Genomic DNA, 22,364 nt, shown 5'->3' on the forward strand with positions numbered 1-22,364 from the left:
TTCCTTACTTTTCTAGGTCGCTAAGAGTAAAGAAATGTAGCCCAGAAAACCAACCCAGGCCTTTGTTCCATGACATAGTTGTGCGGTAGAGGTGGAAAGGCATAGGCCTCCAACCCCTTCCAGCTAAACAACAACAGGGTGTCCACTGCCATTGCTCTGAGATCTGGTACTGGAGATACAAAGAGAGGCAGTTTGCGATTGTCAATCATTGAGAAAGGTCGCAAACAGGTGGACAACCAGCTTGTTCCACTTGAGGCAGTCCTGCTTGCATACGGAGGAATTCGGGACTCGATTCTGACAATTGTCCCTCCCCCAAGTCAGTAATACAGACTCGTGCACTGTCATGTAAGCAGGACTACACTTGAGGAAGATTTGACTGGCTACACCTTGTGGCATCTCCCACTCCGTGGGGCGAACTTGGATGCAGCGTGAGAGTGCATCTGTGATCCCGTTGCTCTTCCACGGAAGATGCCATGCCCCGAGTTTTATCTTCCTGTCCTTGCATCAGAACATTTGGTCACAGGTGAAATAACATAGGGTCGGTGACCTGGTCCCCCATTTGGCATTTTGTTGTGTTGTCGGTATTGACTAGTACACTGTGGTGTGACACCAGGTGTTCGAACCAGTGAAGAGCTAGAACAACTGCCTCCAATTCTAACCAGTTAATATGATCCTCCTAAAGAGGTAAAGAAGGTGTAGTTAAATGAATGACACAGATACTGGTGTAAGTTTGGTGGCAAATACCAGAAGTTCAAGAAGTTTAATTATGAACTCCACCAAAAATACCAATACATGGTACAAGTATGAAGAATCTCAGATATCTAAATCTTTCAAAATTTGTCACCCTACAAAAACATTGCTCTTACCGTTATGATGGCAGTGGGTGGGTGGGTGGGTTGAAAGTTTACAATGAAAAGTAAAGTTCACACACATGCGCAGTACAGGGCTTACTCTTACATTAACATACTAAAACAATGATGTCATACCAAAGAGGTCAACACTGAGGTCATCCCTAGACAGACGGCAATTACAATAAATGACACATTTACACCCAATTACCCTCCTAAGGTAAAGAAGGTGCAGTTAAATGAGTGACACAGATACTGGTGTAAGTTTGGCGGCAAATACCAGAAGTTCAAGACGTTTGATTATGAATTCCACCAGACAAACAGCCGCAAAAAATATAAAAACGAAATTTTGTTGTTGATGGGGCTGTGTGGCTTGCACTGCTAGTGTCTGTGTAGAGTTTACGGTTGGCCTAAAAATGTGCCGTGGGGAATACATTAAAGATGTCACTTTAAAAATCATTGTGCTTGCCACACACAGGCAAACTAGTGTGACTGTCATTAGAACTAATGCAGGATCTTACTGAAAGACTGTCTTCAAGGTAAAAGTCTCCATCAATAGTTGCAGAATTATTGTTGAAACATGGTGCTGAACCACTATTTATACACTTGGTTCCATTTGGAGATTCGGAAGACACTACTTCCCCAGATGACTGGTCATCTTCCTTACAGCCATCATCACAACTCGCATGCAAAATTTCTCTCCCCACACAAAATTTGTGAAGGGGTTCCAGTTGGTAGGTGAGGTGATTGGAAATTAAAAGCTAACTCATCCTTCATACGAACCTTATCATCTAATCGCTTAGGTGCATGAAAATTATAACCAAAGTCACTAACACCTTTCAAACTATCAAAAAAATTAACAGACTCGTTAATGTTTGTCCTACTCTCAATGTTATTGTCCTCCGATTGCCATTCCTTTTTTCCAGATTTTTTCCAAGAGACCTCAGGAGCATCTGGGTGTCTCGAATTAAGCGACGTAGCTGTTCGACTTCTTTGACATGTAGCAGCCAGTCATCTAAATAAGGATTGAGTAGAAACTCGCATGCATGGAGAGCGGTCATGGGTGCGGAAACTACTTGAGTAAAGACTCTCGGTGCTGTTGAGAGACCTGATGGTAGTGCTATGTATATGAACACTTGATTGTGATTGCAAAGTGGAGAAAGCAACGACATGACTCGTGGCTCTTCACCTAGCGACTAAAACAAACAAGATTTGAACAGTTTGGTAGGAGCCAGTCGTTTACAGTCAGGAAACTGCTCATAAATCCAAGAAATTACCTCTTCGTAAATAAACATCCATGAGCAGCAGCGGATGAAGGACAGCAGCTGTTGACATCGCTGAAATCATCATCAAAGGCATGAATCTCAAAAAAATCCTTTGATGCCTGTGGAAATGTGAGTCCTCCCTGAGCTAAGCAATCAAAATAATTGGAATGGTCATTATGTCCAAAATCCAAAATTTTTGCTGATATCTTGAAGGCATCTGCCATCATCAGGGGTGTACTACAATGGGCTATTGTCACATGTCTCAGAAGAGACACGTGAAATGAGCTTGAGAGAAACACCTGGGATCTCTGATTTAGAGTGAGGATTTCCATGCCTGTATGCCAATAGAGTACACCCCTGATGATGATGATGAGATGTCAGAAAAAATTTGAGATTCACTTCCAAGAAATTATTGATTCGGTGAGTAGAAATTTTCATTACTATTTATGAACTCTGGGTCCATGAACATTCATAAAATATTCTCACACCTTAGTTGAAGGTATGCATTAACCTTGCGACACCTCACTGGTGCTGCTTTCTTTTTCTTTTTCTTTTTCAATGCAGCACCCCTTGTCATTACAGGAGAACTCCTACCTTGAGGTTTCTTTGCAGACATCATCAATGCATTTCTCATATCAGGTACAGTTTCTTGTGCCTTGTCACTGTCCATTTGTGCACCCTGTAAAAGTATACGTAAGTGTTGTATTCACATATGTTATTTTTGCCAATGAATATGGTATATATAAACATTTTAACAACGACTATCATTGTGTACACAAATACTTCTCAGATTGTATTGTTCTTGTCAACAAGTCATTGAAATCTCAGAAAATGACTATCTATCGTTCAAATCATTCACCTCCATATAGTTGTCAGAGAACTCTACACATTACACTATAGTGATGCCTAATGTCCTTCAAGTGTACTGTATGGAGTGGTGATGACTGAAGTCCTACAAGTGTACTGTATGGAGTGGTGATGACTGCAGCCCTACAAGTGTACTGTATGGAGTGGTGATGACTGAAGTCCTTCAAGTGTACTGTATGGAGTGGTGATGACTGAAGTCCTACAAGTGTACTGTATGGAGTGGTGATGACTGAAGTCCTTACAAGTGTACTGTATGGAGTGGTGATGACTGAAGTCCTACAAGTGTGCTGTATGGAGTGTTGAAGGCTGAAGTCCTACAAGTGTACTGTATGGAGTGGTGATAACTGAAGCCCTACAAGTGTGCTGTATGGAGTGGTGATGACTGAAGCCCTACAAGTGTGCTGTATGGAGTGGTGATGACTGAAGCCCTACAAGTGTACTGTATGAAGTAGTGATGACTGAAGCCCTACAAGTGTACTTTATGGAGTAGTGATGACTGAAGTCCTACAAGTGTACTGTATGGAGTGGTGATGACTGAAGCCCTACAAGTGTATTGTATGGAGTGGTGATGACTGAAGTCCTACAAGTGTACTGTATGGAGTAGTGATGACTGAAGTCCTACAAGTGTACTGTATGGAGTGGTGATAACTGTAGCCCTACAAGTGTACTGTATGGAGTGGTGATAACTGTAGCCCTACAAATGTACTTCATGGATCGAGTGGTGATGACTGAAACTGTACAGGTAAAATACAGGTTTATATCACTCAACACTTTGAGTTTTCAAGGATTATGATTTCTTGTCTTACCTTTGTTGGGGGCAGTATTTTCCTGTGGACTACATACCCTAGAAAACAGAAAACTAAACAGTTTAGAAACCACTATAACATAGGAAGTACATGGTACTAATTATTTGCCACAGTGGTATTATAAGGTGCACCCTTTCTTTTAGGTACTTCGTTACTTTTCTAAGTCGCCAAGTGTAAAGAAATGCAGCCCAGATAAAACCAACCTGGCCTTTGTTCCATGACATGGTTGTAGACACTTGAATGGTGTTCCATGACATGGTTGTAGATACTTGAATGGTGTTCCATGACATGGTTGTAGACACTTGAATGGTGTTCCATGACATGGTTGTAGACACTTGAATGGTGTTCCATGACATGGTTGTAAACACTTCAATGATGTTCCATGACATAGTAAGTTGTAGACACTTGAATGGTGTCTTCAGATACTGAAGTTACAGAGCCATATGCTATTTGACTTTGAAGATGACAGTGAAACAGAAAGGTAAGTTTCTGACCTGAAAGCTTATCTCTATAAACATAGGTGCAAATACCTAATGTACAAAACTTCCAGTTATCATGCAATTCCTTTTTGAGGTTGAAGATAAAGATCAAGTTCAAAGGTGAGGTTTTTTTGAGTATTTGCTGAGTACCTTGATCCAAAGTCTAATTTTTGTATGTACTACATGGGTATAAGCCAAGTTTATATATTTTGTATATGTATGTACTGGTAGTATGCATATCAATGGGGTATAAACTCAGTTTATTCAGTTTGTATATGTATGTACTGGTAGTATGCATATCAATGGGGTATAAACTCAGTTTATACATTTTGTATATGTATGTACTGGTAATATGCATATCAATGGGGCATAAACTCAGTTTATACATTTTGTATATGTATGTACTGGTAATCTGCATATCAATGGGGTATAAACTGAGTTTATTCATTTTATATATGTATGTACTGGTAATATACATATCAATGGGGTATAAACTCAGTTTATGTATTCTATATATGTATGTACTGGTAATATACATATCAATGGGGTATAAACTCAGTTTATGTATTCTATATATGTATGTACTGGTAATATACATATCAATGGGGTATAAACTCAGTTTATGTATTCTATATATGTATGTACTGGTAATATACATATCAATGGGGTATAAACTCAGTTTATACATTTTGTATATGTATGTACTGGTAATATACATATCAATGGGGTATAAACTCAGTTTATACATTTTGTATATGTATGTACTGGTAATATACATATCAATGGGGTATAAACTGAGTTTATGTATTCTATATATGTATGTACTGGTAATATACATATCAATGGGGTATAAACTCAGTTTATACATTTTGTATATGTATGTACTGGTAATATACATATCAATGGGGTATAAACTCAGTTTATACATTTTGTATATGTATGTACTGGTAGTATGCATATCAATGGGGTATAAACTCAGTTTATACATTTTGTATATGTATGTACTGGTAATATACATATCAATGGGGTATAAACTCAGTTTATACATTTTGTATATGTATGTACTGGTAGTATGCATATCAATGGGGTATAAACTCAGTTTATACATTTTGTATATGTATGTACTGGTAGTATGCATATCAATGGGGTATAAACTCAGTTTATATATTTTGTATATGTATGTACTGGTAGTATGCATATCAATGGGGCATAAACTCAGTTTATACATTTTGTATATGTATGTACTGGTAGTATGCATATCAATGGGGTATAAACTCAGTTTATTCAGTTTGTATATGTATGTACTGGTAATATACATATCAATGGGGTATAAACTCAGTTTATGTATTCTATATATGTATGTACTGGTAATATGCATATCAATGGGGCATAAACTCAGTTTATACATTTTGTGGATTACTTTTGATACATATTAAAAAGTAGTACTGAACTATACACTTGCTATATTGGCAAATATTGTCAAACCAGGTATTCCTGCAATCATCCATTACCAATTCCATAACACATATTTAGTATATATACACTAATATGTTGATAAAATTTCTTATTCTCACAATTACCCTATAACCACATATTTTAACACCGTAGTTGACAAATTTCTACTCACAGAGACAAAACATTTCTATAAAGCCAATCCCAAATTTTCTCTGATGTTTTGTATTATAAGGGGTGTAAACAATGGGCTATTGTCAAATGTCTTGGAATGAAACAGCTGGGATTTCCATGCCTGCATCCCAATAGAGTACACCCCTGACGATGCTGATGAGATAGCAGCAAAAATTTGAGATTCACTTCCAAGAATTTTTTGACTCCGTGAGTAGAAATATTCATTACTATTTATGAACCCTGGGTCTATGAACATTCATTCTCATACCTAAGTTGAAGATTATATGCATTAACATCAGCACTGTAACTTAATCCCAGTTTTACCTCTAGTATTTTCACTCATCAAAAAGTAAAAACAGCATATTTAGTGAAATCAATATTAAGGATAAACAAAATATTAAATCATAGGATACCGAGAATTATTTCCCATCTAGACATCCCAATGAACAATTCTCACCAAATCTGAAACAAATATTACCGTAGTACTTTTTGAGTTTGAGGTGTTCATTGACAAATTCAATTTTTCACCTATCACCATATCAACAATGATGTCACTATGATGTGACACTTGTTCATGAACACATCCCTCAAAAAATCTATATCATAATTCAGCCCCAAAATTATATTTCGTGATACAATTTCATTTATATTTTATGTCAAAACAATTCATCATCTCCACATCCCAAGAATATCCAATCAAACCAACTACAAGGCCATTAATGTTGTGTTCTTAATGTTGTGTTCTTATATAGCGCTTTCCCACGCCGTGCTCAAAGCGCTTTACAATTATTACCCCTGGCACGGATCAGAACGGCACAACAGCCCTTTAGTCTTCTTCAACTCCCCGGGGAGCATACAATCCATTGCAGCCATTTCAGCACACAGGATTAAAGCCTTCAATTACAACCTACATTCTACCAGATCCCCAATTATACAGCTGGGTTGACTGAAGCACAGTCATGGTTCAAATCTTGCCCAGGGACTTTAGCCATTCAGAAACAAACAGCAGGTAGCAACGGGGCTCGAACCTGCAACATGTAGATTCAAGCCAGTCACGCTAACCATTCACCCATCATGACTCCACGCCATTATGCACTATATTTTTGGTGTTGGAAGATTTGTTTACCAAAAACCACTACTTCTGGCCTATTTGCAACAATAGGGTTATCATAGCATTATCCTGTTTTCCAGGTACATCACTAGAAGAAATTCCACTGAATTCCAAACTACATTGCTACGTAGGTAGACCTCAGTTACAATAACCCTTTAGAGCTAGTAATATCTACAATGGTCAATTAATATGTCTCACAATAATCCTTCAGCTTGTTATCTTTAAAATCATGCAAATGACATTTCAGACCAATCTGCATATTACTGAATTTCAGCTTTTGACACAAACCACATGTTTAATCCCCTACCTCATTCATTTGGTAACATTGACTTTAACAAATCTCAACTAAATACCATGCCAAGTATTATCTTAATCAGCAATATATCCACACACACGCACACACACATACACACGCGCACGCATGCACGCACACACGCACACACACACACACACACACACACACACACACATGCACACACACGCACGCACACACACACATGCACACACACACGTGCAGACACACACACACAAAGACAGACACAGACACACACACACACAGACAGACACACACATATAGACATATGTACATTTCACCTGCATGCCTATAGCCTACAGCACTATCAAAATAATTATGTATCACCTAAGTTTAATACTAAATAAATATGACTGCACTCAAAAAATACCTTGTGATTCCTTTGCTTCTTCTGTCATTTGCAAGTCATACTCTGGTTCACACGTCATTAGTGTCTCAGACAAGTCAAGATTTGTCTTTCTCATATCCTGTCTTGTCTCTGGGGTTCGTGTTGGCTCTGGCACTGCTGCTGACAATTGTTTATGTCTTCTTCTACTAGTGTATGCAAATCCAAGTGGTTCAGATACTTTCTGAGAAGCAGCAGTTGGTTCATATGATGTACGACCAGAAGCCTTCAATAATGTCTCATCTGGTAGCTCAAGACTTTCATATAACTTCTCTCGGCGAGTGCCACGAGCTACATCAAGGCTACGGGAATCTTTGGCAGAAGATGGTGCAGTAACACTCCCAAACAGTGCAGATTGGGGTTGAGTTGGTGGAGGAGGGACTTGGCTAAGTTGAGGAGCAGTAGAAGTCATAGAGAGAGTGGGAGGAGATGGAGGAGAAGGAGATGCACGGCTAGGTTGAGAAGACCCACGGCGAGGTGGAGGAAGTGGAGGAAAAGGAAGAGGTTTGCTTAATCCTGCCAAATGCATGGAGGGAGGAGGAGCTTGGCTAGGTCGAGAGGCAGTAAAAGACTGAGGGGGAGGAGGAGGAGGGGGAGGGGAAAGAGTTTGGTGTGATCTCGTTGAACGCCTAGACAAAGGAGCAGCAGCAAAAGACTTAAAGGGAGGAGGAGGGGGAGCAGCAGCAAAAGACTTAGAGGCAGGGGGAGGGGGAGCAGCAGCATAAGAATAAGAGGGAGAGGGAGGGGGAGGGGGAGCAGCAGCAAAAGACTTAGAGGCAGGGGGAGGGGGAGCAGCAGCATTAGAATAAGAGGGAGGGGGAGGGGGAGCAGCAGCAAAAGACTTAGAGGCAGGGGGAGGGGGAGCAGCAGCAAAAGACTTAGAGGGAGGGGGAGGGGGACCTTTGCTACGTTCAGAAGCACCAAAAGAGATAGAGGGATCTGGAGAAGGAGCTTGGCCTTGTTGCAGACCTCCTAAAGACTGTAGAACTGCTACACTACCAAGTTGAGGAGCAGCAAAAGGAGTGGAGAGTGGTGGAAGGGGAGCTTGGTTAGGTATGACAGGGGAAACACCAAAACCACCACCACCATACAGCACTGCTGGTTGAGGAGCAGCAAAGGAATGAGAGGGAAGGGGAGGGGGAGCTAGTCTTTGAGGTATGCTAAGAGATCCAATACCACCACCACCACCACCACCAAACACCACTGGTTGCTCTGTGGCCTCAAGAAGACCTGTGTATAAAATAAGAAATAAGAAATCCAATTAAGTACACATCTTATTACATTGCAGGATTCCAACAAGAATTTAACAAATATTGCAGCTTAACTTTTATACAAAAAAGTACCAATGGCATTGTAACACAATCGTACAATTTCTGTTATTTGCTCACCAAATTTCAGTTCCATTTTACCAAGTAGATATAAGTTTTTGACCAAAAATAACTTTGCATATCACTGATTGGATCATCTAGTCCTGAGTACTTCTTAGTCAATACATCCTTATAAACATCCCCACCAAATTCAAGCCAAATCTGTCAGTTAGTTTTGGATCAATTTAAGATTTTTTACTAAAAATTCAAACTGTGTACCAAATTTGCATATTACTGAATGAATCAGGTTTAACATTCCTTCATCTACACATCATTAAACACAGAACTGCCCTATATAAAGATGATTATGGCTAATCTATGCAGATGCAGGAAATTCAAACTGCTGTACAGAGCACTAGCTTCTGGGTCTTGTTTTCAGCATTTTTTCTGTACTCCGAGAAACACCCAGGTCATGAATCTTGTACAAATTGTTTGTGAATGTCGTAGGATGGTAACTTGATACACAAATTAGTTGAAAATCAATCTGTTTGTTTCATAGAATGTAAAACCTTTCAAAATGAGACAAATTCTCCTGTAAACAACTGTTTAGATTGTATGTCACTCAGGATTATTCAAATATGCAACATTTGCAGATAGGAAATGTTTATATTTTGGTGATTACTTGCCAGTGAGTCATCACAAGTTCTCCACCTCAGTCATATGCAAAATAGGGTGCCATGCACAGGCAGTCATGCCTTTAAGAATATTCCTGCCAAATTTCAGATCAATCCACCCATATTTTTTTACCCTAATCATTGATCACTGTACTGTTCAGTAGCTCCATGCAGCAAATTGATTGTATACTTGTTATCAATTGTGAACTTTTTATATTTCATTTTTTTTTTCAGGCATTCCCAGCCTTCGTTCCCGTTTTAACTCTCGATGCATTTCTAGACTTTGTTCCAAGGATACAGGTAATGTATCCCGTTTTAACTCTGAAAGATGATTATTGGGGCATGAAATAAAGTTAATATTGTGGAAACCATGTGGCTATCATGTTCTGGAATATAGTTTGAATGACCTGAAATAATCAACATATGCCAAGTCCTTCTTTGTAACTCAATAAATTGCACAAGATTAATATATGTGCAAAATGTTTGTTATTGTACATACATTATATTGTACATATATTATTGTACATATATTATAATATACGCAAGCCAGGATATTGTCTTTGAACAGAAAATACGGATTATCATTCTACCTCATGACAACCTGTCTATATCACTGATTCAAAATATGAGTCAAAACATTACAAATCACCATTATTTTCCCATTATGCTTAAGGAGGCATAATTTTATTATTTCCTAATATTTTTTTTCATTCAGCTGGAAAATACTCATGACCAGAGGGTTTGTCACTACTCGTTTAATGACTCATAGTGACAAGGCCCCTTAGGTTACTCATATTTTCCTTGGTTGAACTAAGAAAAATATTAGGGGAATAATATTTGAATTACCATTATCTTGACAACTGTACATAACATTGCTTGGCCTCTCCAAAGATTGCCACATTGGCTCTGGAGGTGCAGCAGCTTTGTATTTAACTGCCCCAAGCTTTGGGCTCCCAGCAGCTTCAAATCCCACGTAACTATCTTTTTGTCCCATGCCAACCATTACTCCTTGATGACGAGGACGTCCAACTGCTGAAGGAAATACAGACTGAGGCTTACTCAATCCACTAAAACCAGCTTTTGTAAATAGTGAACCACTGTCAATGATCACAGGGGCACCTTCTTCTTCTTCCTCCTCTTCTCCTGAATCCTCATCGTCATCTGAGGATAAAACTGAATATTCTTCACCAAGACATTCTGAAGGAAATAATTAAGTATGCAGTCAAAAACAGCAGACAGCGAAGCATAACTTCATGTACATGTACTATTAGCCTAGGCTATAACTATGCAGTCAATCGACATCACAGCATATAAACTTTATGTACATTTACTATTTGTTGAGGCTATAAATATGCAATGATGAACAACACAAACAATTCTCAATTCACCATGCTAATATACTACAATGGAAAATTAACCTTTTTAGTAATGGGTTCTGCCTCTTTATAAACTTACAGTGCCAGTGTAGCCCAAAGACTTGTTTTACTGAGCTATCCACACTACACAAGCACTGTACAATATATTTATTTATTGCATCCCTTTTGTATCAGGGGCATTTTAAAATGGCCATATGGATGAGAATTTGGTATTTATTTTGGATTTTTGTTTGATAAAACAGCTTCACTATGTTTTTCTACTTGAAAAAAATCCAAAAATGGCAGTTAGGTTAGGGTAATTTATGGGTATACAAACCATAAACGTCATCATCTATCCAACCTCGATGTTCTGTAATATAATGAAACATTACAAAGAATTAGTTAAAGTGGCACGGGCCGAGAGTGGAAATATTTACATAAAACAACAATTAAACTTAGTGTAAGGCGCAAATGCATGTTTGAAAGATTGCATTACTTTCATTGACATGTTTAAAATGATTATACTGAACAAATCTTCACTGAAAAATTGCTTTAAAAATAATTTAAACAAGTCTTTGTAGAAGACACATTCCCCTCAAATACTTTAATTATATGTGACTGAATGGAGACATGATTTAAAAGAAATTAATAGTAAAAAATAGCGCCACACATGTTGTTGTAGCACAACTGTATTTAGCTATTTAGCTGTTGCTATGGGCGTAGTCTTGTTCCGATGCATATTTGGTGTGGGTGGGGTTCAAAAGCTGAAGTTGAAGATCTTAGAATTGAAATGGCTGCATTTGGTGGCCCTTTTAGATCATTATTATGTTACAATCATGAAATATTTGAGTCGATATATGCGGACTTTCTGCTAGCAAAGGTACAATATTGTTGCCTTTGTATTTGTATAAATAGAATAAAACTGTTGTACACAATTCTGTATTGTAACCCTTGTCTGTATCTATAAACTCAATCTTTGCACATTGATTTTTTTCAATCACAGTTTTTGATTAGATTTCTCAGAAAAGTTTTAAAAAATTCAAATAAATATCCAAAGATGAGTACAGTTTCAAAACTCAAAAAGGTTGCGTATACGTACACATATACATTGCACCTTTGACGAAATCTCATAATACATAAGACTTGCTATACTTTTCTGTTGAGTACACCAAAACCTCGCAATAGCTTATGATGTCACTACCCGCCATTTTGGAAAATGCATATTTTTATCGTTGTATGATGTATGATGTCAAACTACTAACTAAAAGTGTTTTCAGAGTAAAATTGAAGAAAAAACTAATGATGGGACACAACATCACCATTCTATCAAAAGGTATATGAGGCTGTTATACTTTTTTGACGACGTTGAAGAATCTAGTTGAAAGTCTACTGCACTATGTTTGGCATGTAATTCACACATTACCATACTGTATACAGATATCAATGTATAGCATCAGCTGTGGTCAGTTCACAGTTGGGAAATTGTTCAAATCAAAATGATCTTACCACAGATGTGTGATTTGGGTTAAAAAGTGTGGTTTTTGGTCAAAACACTTGAACTCTAAAACTTAAACTCCAAAACTATGGGGCAGATTGGTCTCAAATCTGTTGGGTACCTAATCTTAGGGGTGTTTAGATTACGAAGTTCATGACATGATGATCCCATCAGTGATAGGCAAATTAGGGCATAATGTGAGTCTTTTTTGTCAAAAATGTATAATTCCAAATTTACTAAACAGATTTGGCTGAAATTTAATGAGGATGCATCTGGGGATGTTTGGTTTAAAGTTTATTCACAACATGATCCCACCGGCGATATGCAAATTATGTCCAAACATCTCAATTTTGGTGAAAAACATATATCTTGAAAAGTGCATGGTGAATGGGACTGAATCTTGGTGGGGATGTTTCTGGATGCAGTGTTGATGCTGCAGTGTTGACTTGCGACTCACACTTGTGCTACTTTAGCCAAACTGGCGACTCCAAATTTTGAATCACACCATTTCTCAATGAGCGACAAATTTGTGAATGTGTCTATTGCACCACTTAGGAGTTATCTCAGAGGTCACTGTCATATACTCTGTTTATACTTGATTATTTACAAAGACAAACTAGACACCCAAGGTAATGTACCCACCAAATATTATGGCAATCGGTCTAGGAGTTTTTGACTTTAATTTATTTACAGACAGACAGACAGACAGACAGACAGACAGACAGACAGACAGACAGACAGAGACAGACAGACAGACAGACAGACAGACAGACACACAGACACACAGACAGACAGACAGACAGACAGACAGACACACACACACACACACACACACACACACACACACACACACACACACACTTAGCCATGCCTGTAGCACTATTGAACCTTATCAGTTCAGTTGTGCTAAAAACCTCTAACAAATTTTAGACCAAAAGACTTCTGCAGTACTTCTTTAAATCTCAGTTTTTGACTTTAATTGTATTCTTACTTGAACGACTATGCCCTTCCTCTTCCGCTGGTTTAATAAAATATGCACACCCTTCCTCTACTTCATCTTCAAATAGTCCAAAATCATACAAACACTCTTCCTCTACTTCATCTTCATCATGAGGCAATGAGCCACTACGTGACATCATCCTTTTCTCGCCATATACCACCTCAAATGTAAAACTGTAAAATACAACAAATTGTAAACAAGTGTTTAGAAGACATAGTCACTCAAATTACAGTTAACTATGCTCAAAACACGTCATTTACGAGGGGACATGCTGCAAGTTTTTGCCCTGTACTCATCTGTTGACTTGTAGAGACATTTATGCCACCTTTCTAGCACTCATAGTTATCATCAATTGTGTGTTCCCTTCATTTCACTGTATTATAAGTATGGTTGTAAAATAACCAGCAAAAGGAGATAAAAACTTACTCAAGCAATTTCTGTGTCAACCCATCTGAATCACCCCCTGCAACAAAACTGCCTGAAATAAAAAAGAAATTATTTGTGTAAATAATTGCAAGCCTCAAATTATAAAAACATTTCTATTTTAAAGACACAATGACTCCGGAAAGTAATATTGATGGTTACAAAATGACTATCTGTGGTTACAAAGTCAATGTCAACTATCTATGGTAACAAAGTCAATGTCAACTATCTATGGTAACAAAGTCAATGTCAACTATCTACGGTTACAAAGTCAATGTCAACTATCTATGGTAACAAAGTCAATGTCAACTATCTATGGTAACAAAGTCAATGTCGACTATCTATGGTAACAAAGTCAATGTCAACTATCTATGGTAACAAAGTCAATGTCAACTATCTACAGTTACAAAGTCAATGTCAACTATCTATGGTAACAAAGTCAATGTCAACTATCTATGGTAACAAAGTCAATGTCAACTATCTGTGGTAACAAAGTCAATGTCAACTATCTATGGTAACAAAGTCAATGTCGACTATCTATGGTAACAAAGTCAATGTCAACTATCTATGGTAACAAAGTCAATGTCAACTATCTATGGTAACAAAGTCAATGATGACTATCTATGGTAAAGTCAATGTCAACTAGCTACGGTTACAAAGTCAATGTCGACTATCTGTGGTTACAAAGTCAATGTCGACTATCTATGGTAACAAAGTCAATGTCAACTATCTACAGTTACAAAGTCAATGTCGACTATCTACGGTAACAAAGTCAATGATGACTATCTATGGTAACAAAGTCAATGCCAACTATCTACAGTTACAAAGTCAATGTCGACTATCTATTCGTAACAAAGTCAATGTCGACTATCTATGGTAACAAAGTCAATGTCAACTATCTATGGTAACAAAGTCAATGATGACTATCTACAGTTACAAAGTCAATGTCAACTATCTACAGTTACAAAGTCAATGTCAACTATCTACAGTTACAAAGTCAATGTCGACTATCTACGGTAACAAAGTCAATGATGACTATCTATGGTAACAAAGTCAATGTCAACTATCTACAGTTACAAAGTCAATGTCGACTATCTATGGTAACAAAGTCAATGTCGACTATCTATTCGTAACAAAGTCAATGTCGACTATCTATGGTAACTATCTACAGTTACAAAGTCAATGTCAACTATCTATGGTAACAAAGTCAATGTCAACTATCTATGGTAACAAAGTCAATGTCAACTATCTACCATTATCATTATCTTGACAATGTATACATTTATGCCATATCATTGTTGAAAATGTTCAGATACTCTGCGATGAAAGCTAAAAAACAAACATTTATAATTCATAAGCATAGCAGTTCTATAGTTCTTTCAGACAACTGTTTCTCTCATCTTAATTTTAATCCCAATCTGAACTCAGCCTTTAATATTCCAACAAATGTTTTTTTCTTAAAAGATAAATAAATGACCTACCATCATATGCATCACTTAAAAGACTAGCAGCTTTGTTTCTATCCTCCTTTACTTTGTAACAGTATTCAGCCATAGCATATACACTCTACAAAATACAATATTAAAACAACATATTTAAGGCCTCTTGCAAAACTTTCCCACACAGCTCCTCACGTGCCGCACAGCTCCTAACATGTGCCGTACAGCTCCTCACATGTGCCATACAGCTCCTCACATGTGCCGTACAGCTCCTCACATGTGCCGCACAGCTCCTCACATGTGCCGTATAGCTCCTCACATGTGCCGTACAGCTCCTCACATGTGCCATACAGCTCTTCACATGTGCCACACAGCTTCTTTTTCATATGTAAATTAGCTTTACTGCACAGTCCCTGCACAGCTTTTAGTACTATGCAGAGCTGTGTGGTTATAGCCACACAGTGCTTGTTGCACAGCTGTTAGTACAATGCAAAGCTGTGTAGTTATAGCCACACAGTGCTTGCTGCACAGCTGTTAGTACAATGCAGAGCTGTGTAGTTATAGCCACACAGTGCTTGCTGCACAGCTTTTAGTACTATGCAGAGCTGTGTAGTTATAGCCAGAGCTGTGTGGTTATAGCCACACAGTGCTTGCTGCACAGCTGTTAATTAGTACAATGCAGAGCTGTGTAGTTATAGCCACACAGTGCTTGCTGCACAGCTGTTAGTACAATGCAGAGCTGTGTAGTTATAGCCACACAGTGCTTGCTGCGCACAGCTTTTAGTACTATGCAGAGCTGTGTAGTTATGGCCACACAGTGCTTGCTGCACAGCTTTTAGTACATACTATGCAGAGCTGTGTAGTTATAGCCACACAGTGCTTGCTGCACAGCTTTTAGTACTATGCAGAACTGTGTAGTTATAGCCACAGTGCTTGCTGCACAGCTTTAGTACTATGCAGAGCTGTGTTGTTATAGCCACACAGTGCTTGCTGCACAGCTTTTAGTACTATGCAGAACTGTGTAGTTATAGCCACACAGTGCTTGCTGCACAGCTTTTAGTACTATGCAGAACTGTGTAGTTATAGCCACACAGTGCTTGCTGCACAGCTTTTAGTGCTATGCAGAGCTGTGTAGTTATAGCCACACAGTGCTTGCTGCACAGCTTTTAGTACTATGCAGAGCTGTGTAGTTATAGCCACACAGTGCTTGCTGCACAGCTGTTAGTACTATGCAGAGCTGTGTAGTTATAGCCACACAGTGCTTGCTGCACAGCTGTTAGTACTATGCAGAGCTGTGTAGTTATGGCCACACAGTGCTCACTGCACAGCTTTTAGTACGTACCCACATTCTTTAATTTTCATAAGGGTCACATAATTCGCTCATATTTTTGGACACATTGAGCATATTTAGTGATACTTCTGGCATTGAATTCACTAAATCGGCACCCTCCCCCATTGGCATCTAAAAATGTGTGCTAAAAAATCCCACAAGGTTTTTTTTTTCCAATCACAAAACACGTCCATGCAGACTTTTACAACAGTTTTCCATTGATAGTGAATATTCTTTCAGCTGAAAATTGGAAAATCTTTTCTTTTCTTTTAGATTGTGGGTGGTGTAAAATGTGGTCTTAGTCTAACTATCAGATAAAGGACATACATTAGAAATGAGAATATATACTGAATATCACACAGTTACTCCACTGTAGTTATACATTGCTGACCTTTAACCTTTCATGAATTAAACCACTGACCATTAACTTTCCAAAGTTAAGTTATTTGTCTATAACCTTAAATGTCAGGTCACTGACCTTTGACCTTACATGTTAGGTCACTGACCTTTAACTTTGAATATTGAGTCACTGACCTTTGACCTTACATGTCAGGTCACTGACCTTTAACTTTAAATATTGAGTCACTGACCTTTGACCTTACATGTCATGTCACTGACCTTTAACCTTAAATACCAAGCCATTGACCTTTATTGCGCAGCTGACCTTTAACCTTTTATGATACCATACTCACCTTTAATCTGACAGGGTGATTTGGTGACAACTCTGCTTGTGCCATGTCATAGGCTTCCTGGTAAGCCAGTTCAGCTTGTATAATCATAGAAAGTGACTCATCACGACTTCCTTTGTCTAAAAGCTGTTGCACTTTTTCCTCAACTGACAAACTCAACTGAAAGAACACAAAAAAACATTAAATATTCACAGACATCAAAATAATGAATTGAACTATGCAACTAGAGTTATGTATGTAAGATGTGTACGCTATCAATGTGTACAACTTGACATGCAAGCCATGTTGTATGTAAGATGTGTAAGCTATCAATGTGTACAACTTGACATGCAAGCCATGTTGTATGTTTTCAATTCAAACAGAAAATACAGGATGTATACTATTTTTTTTTCAAACTAAATTTGTGCAGATATATACCTATATCATTCTACCATACATTTCTATTTATACTCAGCTTGAAAATACTTCTTTGGTGCAGACCTAAATCACACTGTTGCTAGGTGGCCAAATATCACTGATGTCAACGAGATTCAGACCACTGCTACATTCTACATATAAACTAAACTAAAATCAGATCATAATCACTCTGCATGACAAATAACTAAGCCTAATATCAAACCTTGTTAAGGTATGACAAATAGCTTACCTCAGCTTCTTTCTCCACTTCCATCTCTTTCCATCCCAAATATTTCAAAATATCAACATCCTCCTTGGCAACCAGCTCATCAATGGTTGGCCCACGAGGACCCAATGACTCTTCATCCTATAGAGATCAGTATCAAATTATTAAATGGAAAGAAAAGTAAGACTGGTTTAATTTTAACTGCATTTCTTTTACAACTTAGGGGACCTAGGAAAGTTTTTTTCACCAAATCTGTATCCTCTCTAAAATAGCTGTAACAAGTCAAATGAGGTCTCTATCTATTAACCTTCCACAGTTAGTGGGCACAATCTGAATTTTTGCAACAAATATGGCTACCATTTGGCCATTATCACAAAGGTGTGAAATAAAGTGACATGCATATATATGCTGACTATAGCATCTGACATTTTTGTGCCAGGTTTGGTTGGAATTTGCTCATACATAATTGAGATACTGGGGATAATGGATACACAGACAGAGAGATGGATAGGTGAGATCCAACATAGTAGTGCCTTCTGGGCTCCCACTGGGCACTAACAATTTGCAAACCTGGCTTTCAAGAGCCTTCACCATGGTAAGCTTCTTCAAAGTCAAACTTTGCTAACTTTTATGGCGGTAATGAAAATTGGGATTCATGAAAATAATTTTTATGGGTACCTAAAAAATAAGATAAAATAAAGAAAGAAAAAAAGATAAATCAGCCTCACCTTTACAAAAATTGTTTTTAAATTTCTTTTTTTTTCTACTTTTGAATTTATCAAAATAAACATGAATTGGGGAGGGAGCATAAAAATTCTCAAATTATCAAAAAGATTTTAAACAAACTTGTCATGTTGTTCATCATTCACCTCCCTGACTTACCTTTTCTCTTGTTTCCACGGCAACAAAACTTGTAAACTGTGTAACAATGGAGTACAATTTGCTGATATTGATGATGAAATCTTTCTGTTCACTCTTCTTTACCTCATGCTCAGTTCTGTCAATGTCTAAAGTCCCATCCTCCCAGTCTCTAATTATGGCACGTGCTGTCAATTGGTGAAGGATCTTGGGAATGAAGAACATATTTGAAATAGGGTGAAATTTATCAATGAAAAAATGACACTCCGGATCCCATTGGGTATAATTTGTTGATGGCTGGTATAATAGAAATTGAAAACTGTAGATTTGTTGTAGTACTAGTAGTTTAATTTTATAGTTTCACTATTGAATGTTCATTTTTTTATTTTCACAGTGAATTTCAAGTCCATATTTTCAACTTCACCAATAGGTCAGCAACCACAGTTTAACTATTTCTGCTAACTATGAAGCAAAATGTTTAAACACTTTTCAATTTATTTTCACTTTACTTTTGTAAAGTAAAGCCTGACTTCAAAACAAACACAATAATTAAAATCAGTTTGTTTAAACTATTTCAAGTAAGACATCATTTCGTTTCAAAAAAGAAGTTGATATATTTTACCTTTCCCTTGGTGATGTTTAGTTCAGCAGTGGACACCATTGTAGACACTTCTTTGTGGTCAATCTCTGCTTTGAGAGTTGCCTGCAATTGAGAATTTTCAATCAGGGTATGAAGTAGTCTGAAAGATCCAGTTGCTACCATCATATTACTTATAGCATAATTTACATACAGCATATTACATATTGCATATTACATATTACATATTCCATACAGCATATTACATATGGCATATTACATACAGCATATTATATACAACATATTACATGTGGCATATTACATATAGCATATTACATATAGCATATTACATAGAGCATATTACATACAGCATATTACATACAGCATATTATATACAACATATTACATGTGGCATATTACATATAGCATATTACATATGGCATATTACATACAGCATATTACATACAGCATATTATATACAACATATTACATGTGGCATATTACATATAGCATATTACATACAGCATATTATATACAACATATTACATGTGGCATATTACATATAGCATATTACACATTACATAAGCAGATACAATAACTGAATCTTTCAGGCTATGTTTCAAGTTATAGAGAATTATTTGTAATGAATAACTTGAGACTTGTTAGTGTACCCAATGGAATTCCAATATGGTTTTTCTTGTATATTTGACTGACTACAATAGAAGACAAAGATCTGTAGTATACAACTTGAAGGCTAATGTCAGATGAGGATTAAAGTAAAGGTTGTGTACAACAGTTGTCTGACTCTGAGCTGTAGAAAAAGTTGGTTTGGAAAAAAGAATAGTACAGGCTCCATTGTCGGGATAAGATGGTATGAATGAACAAGCGACCTATCGGTCAGAATAGCTCCGCTGTTTTTTTTTTGTTTTATTTTTTATTTTGGTGACGCGTAGAAGTGGTTCAGTTCTTCAGCTCTTCACTATGCAGTTTTGTTTTAGCGATGCAATAAAGTGGTTAGTGGTTCATATGATGTCTCATTTTACACAGAAGTTGGTAATGTATTGTACTTTTATACCATAGTCACCATTTTATAACAAAAATCTACTGTTATGAAAAATTGCACAAAATCTCAGAAAAAAAATGACTGGGAAATGCACACAAGAAAAAGAAAAAAAAAGAGGATTTTGAGGTTGGCTATAAATAATTCCATTGTCTTACAGCTTTAACCCTGGGAAATTTTAATGATGAATGAAATAAACTAGGGATCTAAAATAATTTTGAGGCAATTTGAATTTGAATTTTCTAACAAATTTACCAAGTCAACAACATTCAACTTGTACAAGTTGTAGTAGATATATATAGGGAAGAAATGTATTAATCGCCATCTTAGTTTCCGGACGGCGACAATCCCCGCCAAGTACCAGAAAGAGAGTCATTCTGGCAGCCATACGTTACAGTGGTAACACTCGTTCATGTTCTATTACCTTTCATAAAGAAAACACAACGAAATGGTTGAAGTGATCTTTTTTTTTAATTTCTTTTCATCACAACAACAAAATCTGCGTGATCAAAAGTGTTGTAAACTAAACCAGAAAGAATTATCGGACTGGCTAAACTTCCCGATGAACTGGAGTAAGGTGCAAGTCCAAGTAAGCCTCGATAGTACGTGAGAAAATCGCCTCAAACTAGCGATACAACTTTCAAAATATAACTTGACATGCCTTCATTTGTTAGATTTATACAATTCAAGACGCGTTTTCACTCGAAAACAACAATTCTGTGAATAATGACACTCTGAACGCAGCGATTTCTCGGACGATGTTACCACTGTAACGTATGGCTGACAACGACTTGCTTCCGGGTTAGTCCCTCGTGCATCCGGGTACCTGGGGTTGTCGCCGTACGGAAACTAAGAAAGATGGAATTTACAGTGTTTCTTGTGACCGGCGCGGCGCCTGTCAGCAGACTCGGCCATTTTTTTCATCATTCCATTGTATTTAAACCTTGTACTTGACATTTCGCAATATTTATAATTCTCAACAAAATACCTCAACATGCCTCACTTCGCTCGTACTCAAAGCAGCCCCTCGCGGTATGATCACTGATGACATGACGAGAGAACCTTTTCGGATTTACATGTAAAACGGGGAAAGATACGCAAAACATAATGCAAAGTCTGAAGCCAAATTAAAGTTGTGATTATTTTAATTATTTTTACTTGCCAAATATTTGCATTTTGGAAATGGCAAGACACGTTCATGTCGTTTAACTTTACATGTGAACTGTCGGCCAATAAACAAAATTTGGTTGATTCACAGTCCGCAGTTAGACTGCTCTTGCATAACTTCAACCGCATGCCTTCCTTACACAAGTTGTCTTAATTCTGGTTCACTGTCACTCCAAATTGCACGACAATATAGAATTAATCACAAGTTACATGTTTTCTGAAAACATCACATTTTTATAGTGGGTCTGAAGTGAGATTTTAGTGAGTACCAAGAACGTCCTGTGTTACTTGCTGTGGAAAATCGCCCGGTCAAATGAGGTCAGCTTCAGCTTCTGGTCGAATCAGGATAGAATATGCAAATAAGGACGTTGCGGACTGGCTGATTATGTAGAAGGGTGCAGAATTTGGATTTGAAGTTTACAACCCGGTTTCGAATAAACGCTTGTCACTTCATGCATTTGGGCGCCCAATGCGTAGAATTATGACAATAGCACATATTACATTGCTTGTTTGACGTCAATAGTGTCTTTTGAAAAGTGGCAGTTTACTTAAAGTCTCGTCGACTGATTTCCAATATGGCGTCGGTCATTATGCTCATTAACATATTCATTTTTTTTTCAAATTACAAAAAAAAAATCTTAAAAAATAAAAATGAAGATGTGCTGACT

General features: G+C 37.4%; 1 protein-coding gene across 2 annotated transcripts in view; it reads right to left on the minus strand.

Moving 5' to 3' along the window:
• Nucleotides 1–22,364, minus strand: part of LOC144453993 (protein mono-ADP-ribosyltransferase PARP4-like) — a 55,547-nt gene that overhangs the window by 10,028 nt on the left and 23,155 nt on the right. For both annotated transcript variants that reach the window (XM_078145380.1, XM_078145379.1), the window contains exons 24-35: nt 19,515–19,595; nt 18,917–19,099; nt 18,059–18,175; nt 17,416–17,571; nt 15,436–15,520; nt 13,958–14,009; nt 13,523–13,704; nt 11,374–11,406; nt 10,528–10,878; nt 7,686–8,930; nt 3,787–3,824; nt 2,708–2,792 (exon numbers count right to left, since the gene is read on the minus strand). In XM_078145380.1, the coding sequence (XP_078001506.1) occupies nt 2,708–2,792; nt 3,787–3,824; nt 7,686–8,930; nt 10,528–10,878; nt 11,374–11,406; nt 13,523–13,704; nt 13,958–14,009; nt 15,436–15,520; nt 17,416–17,571; nt 18,059–18,175; nt 18,917–19,099; nt 19,515–19,595 (2,608 nt within the window). The remainder of the gene's footprint in view (nt 1–2,707; nt 2,793–3,786; nt 3,825–7,685; nt 8,931–10,527; nt 10,879–11,373; nt 11,407–13,522; nt 13,705–13,957; nt 14,010–15,435; nt 15,521–17,415; nt 17,572–18,058; nt 18,176–18,916; nt 19,100–19,514; nt 19,596–22,364) is intronic.

This window comes from Glandiceps talaboti, chromosome 3, assembly GCF_964340395.1.
Source record: "Glandiceps talaboti chromosome 3, keGlaTala1.1, whole genome shotgun sequence".
NCBI classification, from domain to species: Eukaryota; Metazoa; Hemichordata; class Enteropneusta; family Spengelidae; genus Glandiceps; species Glandiceps talaboti.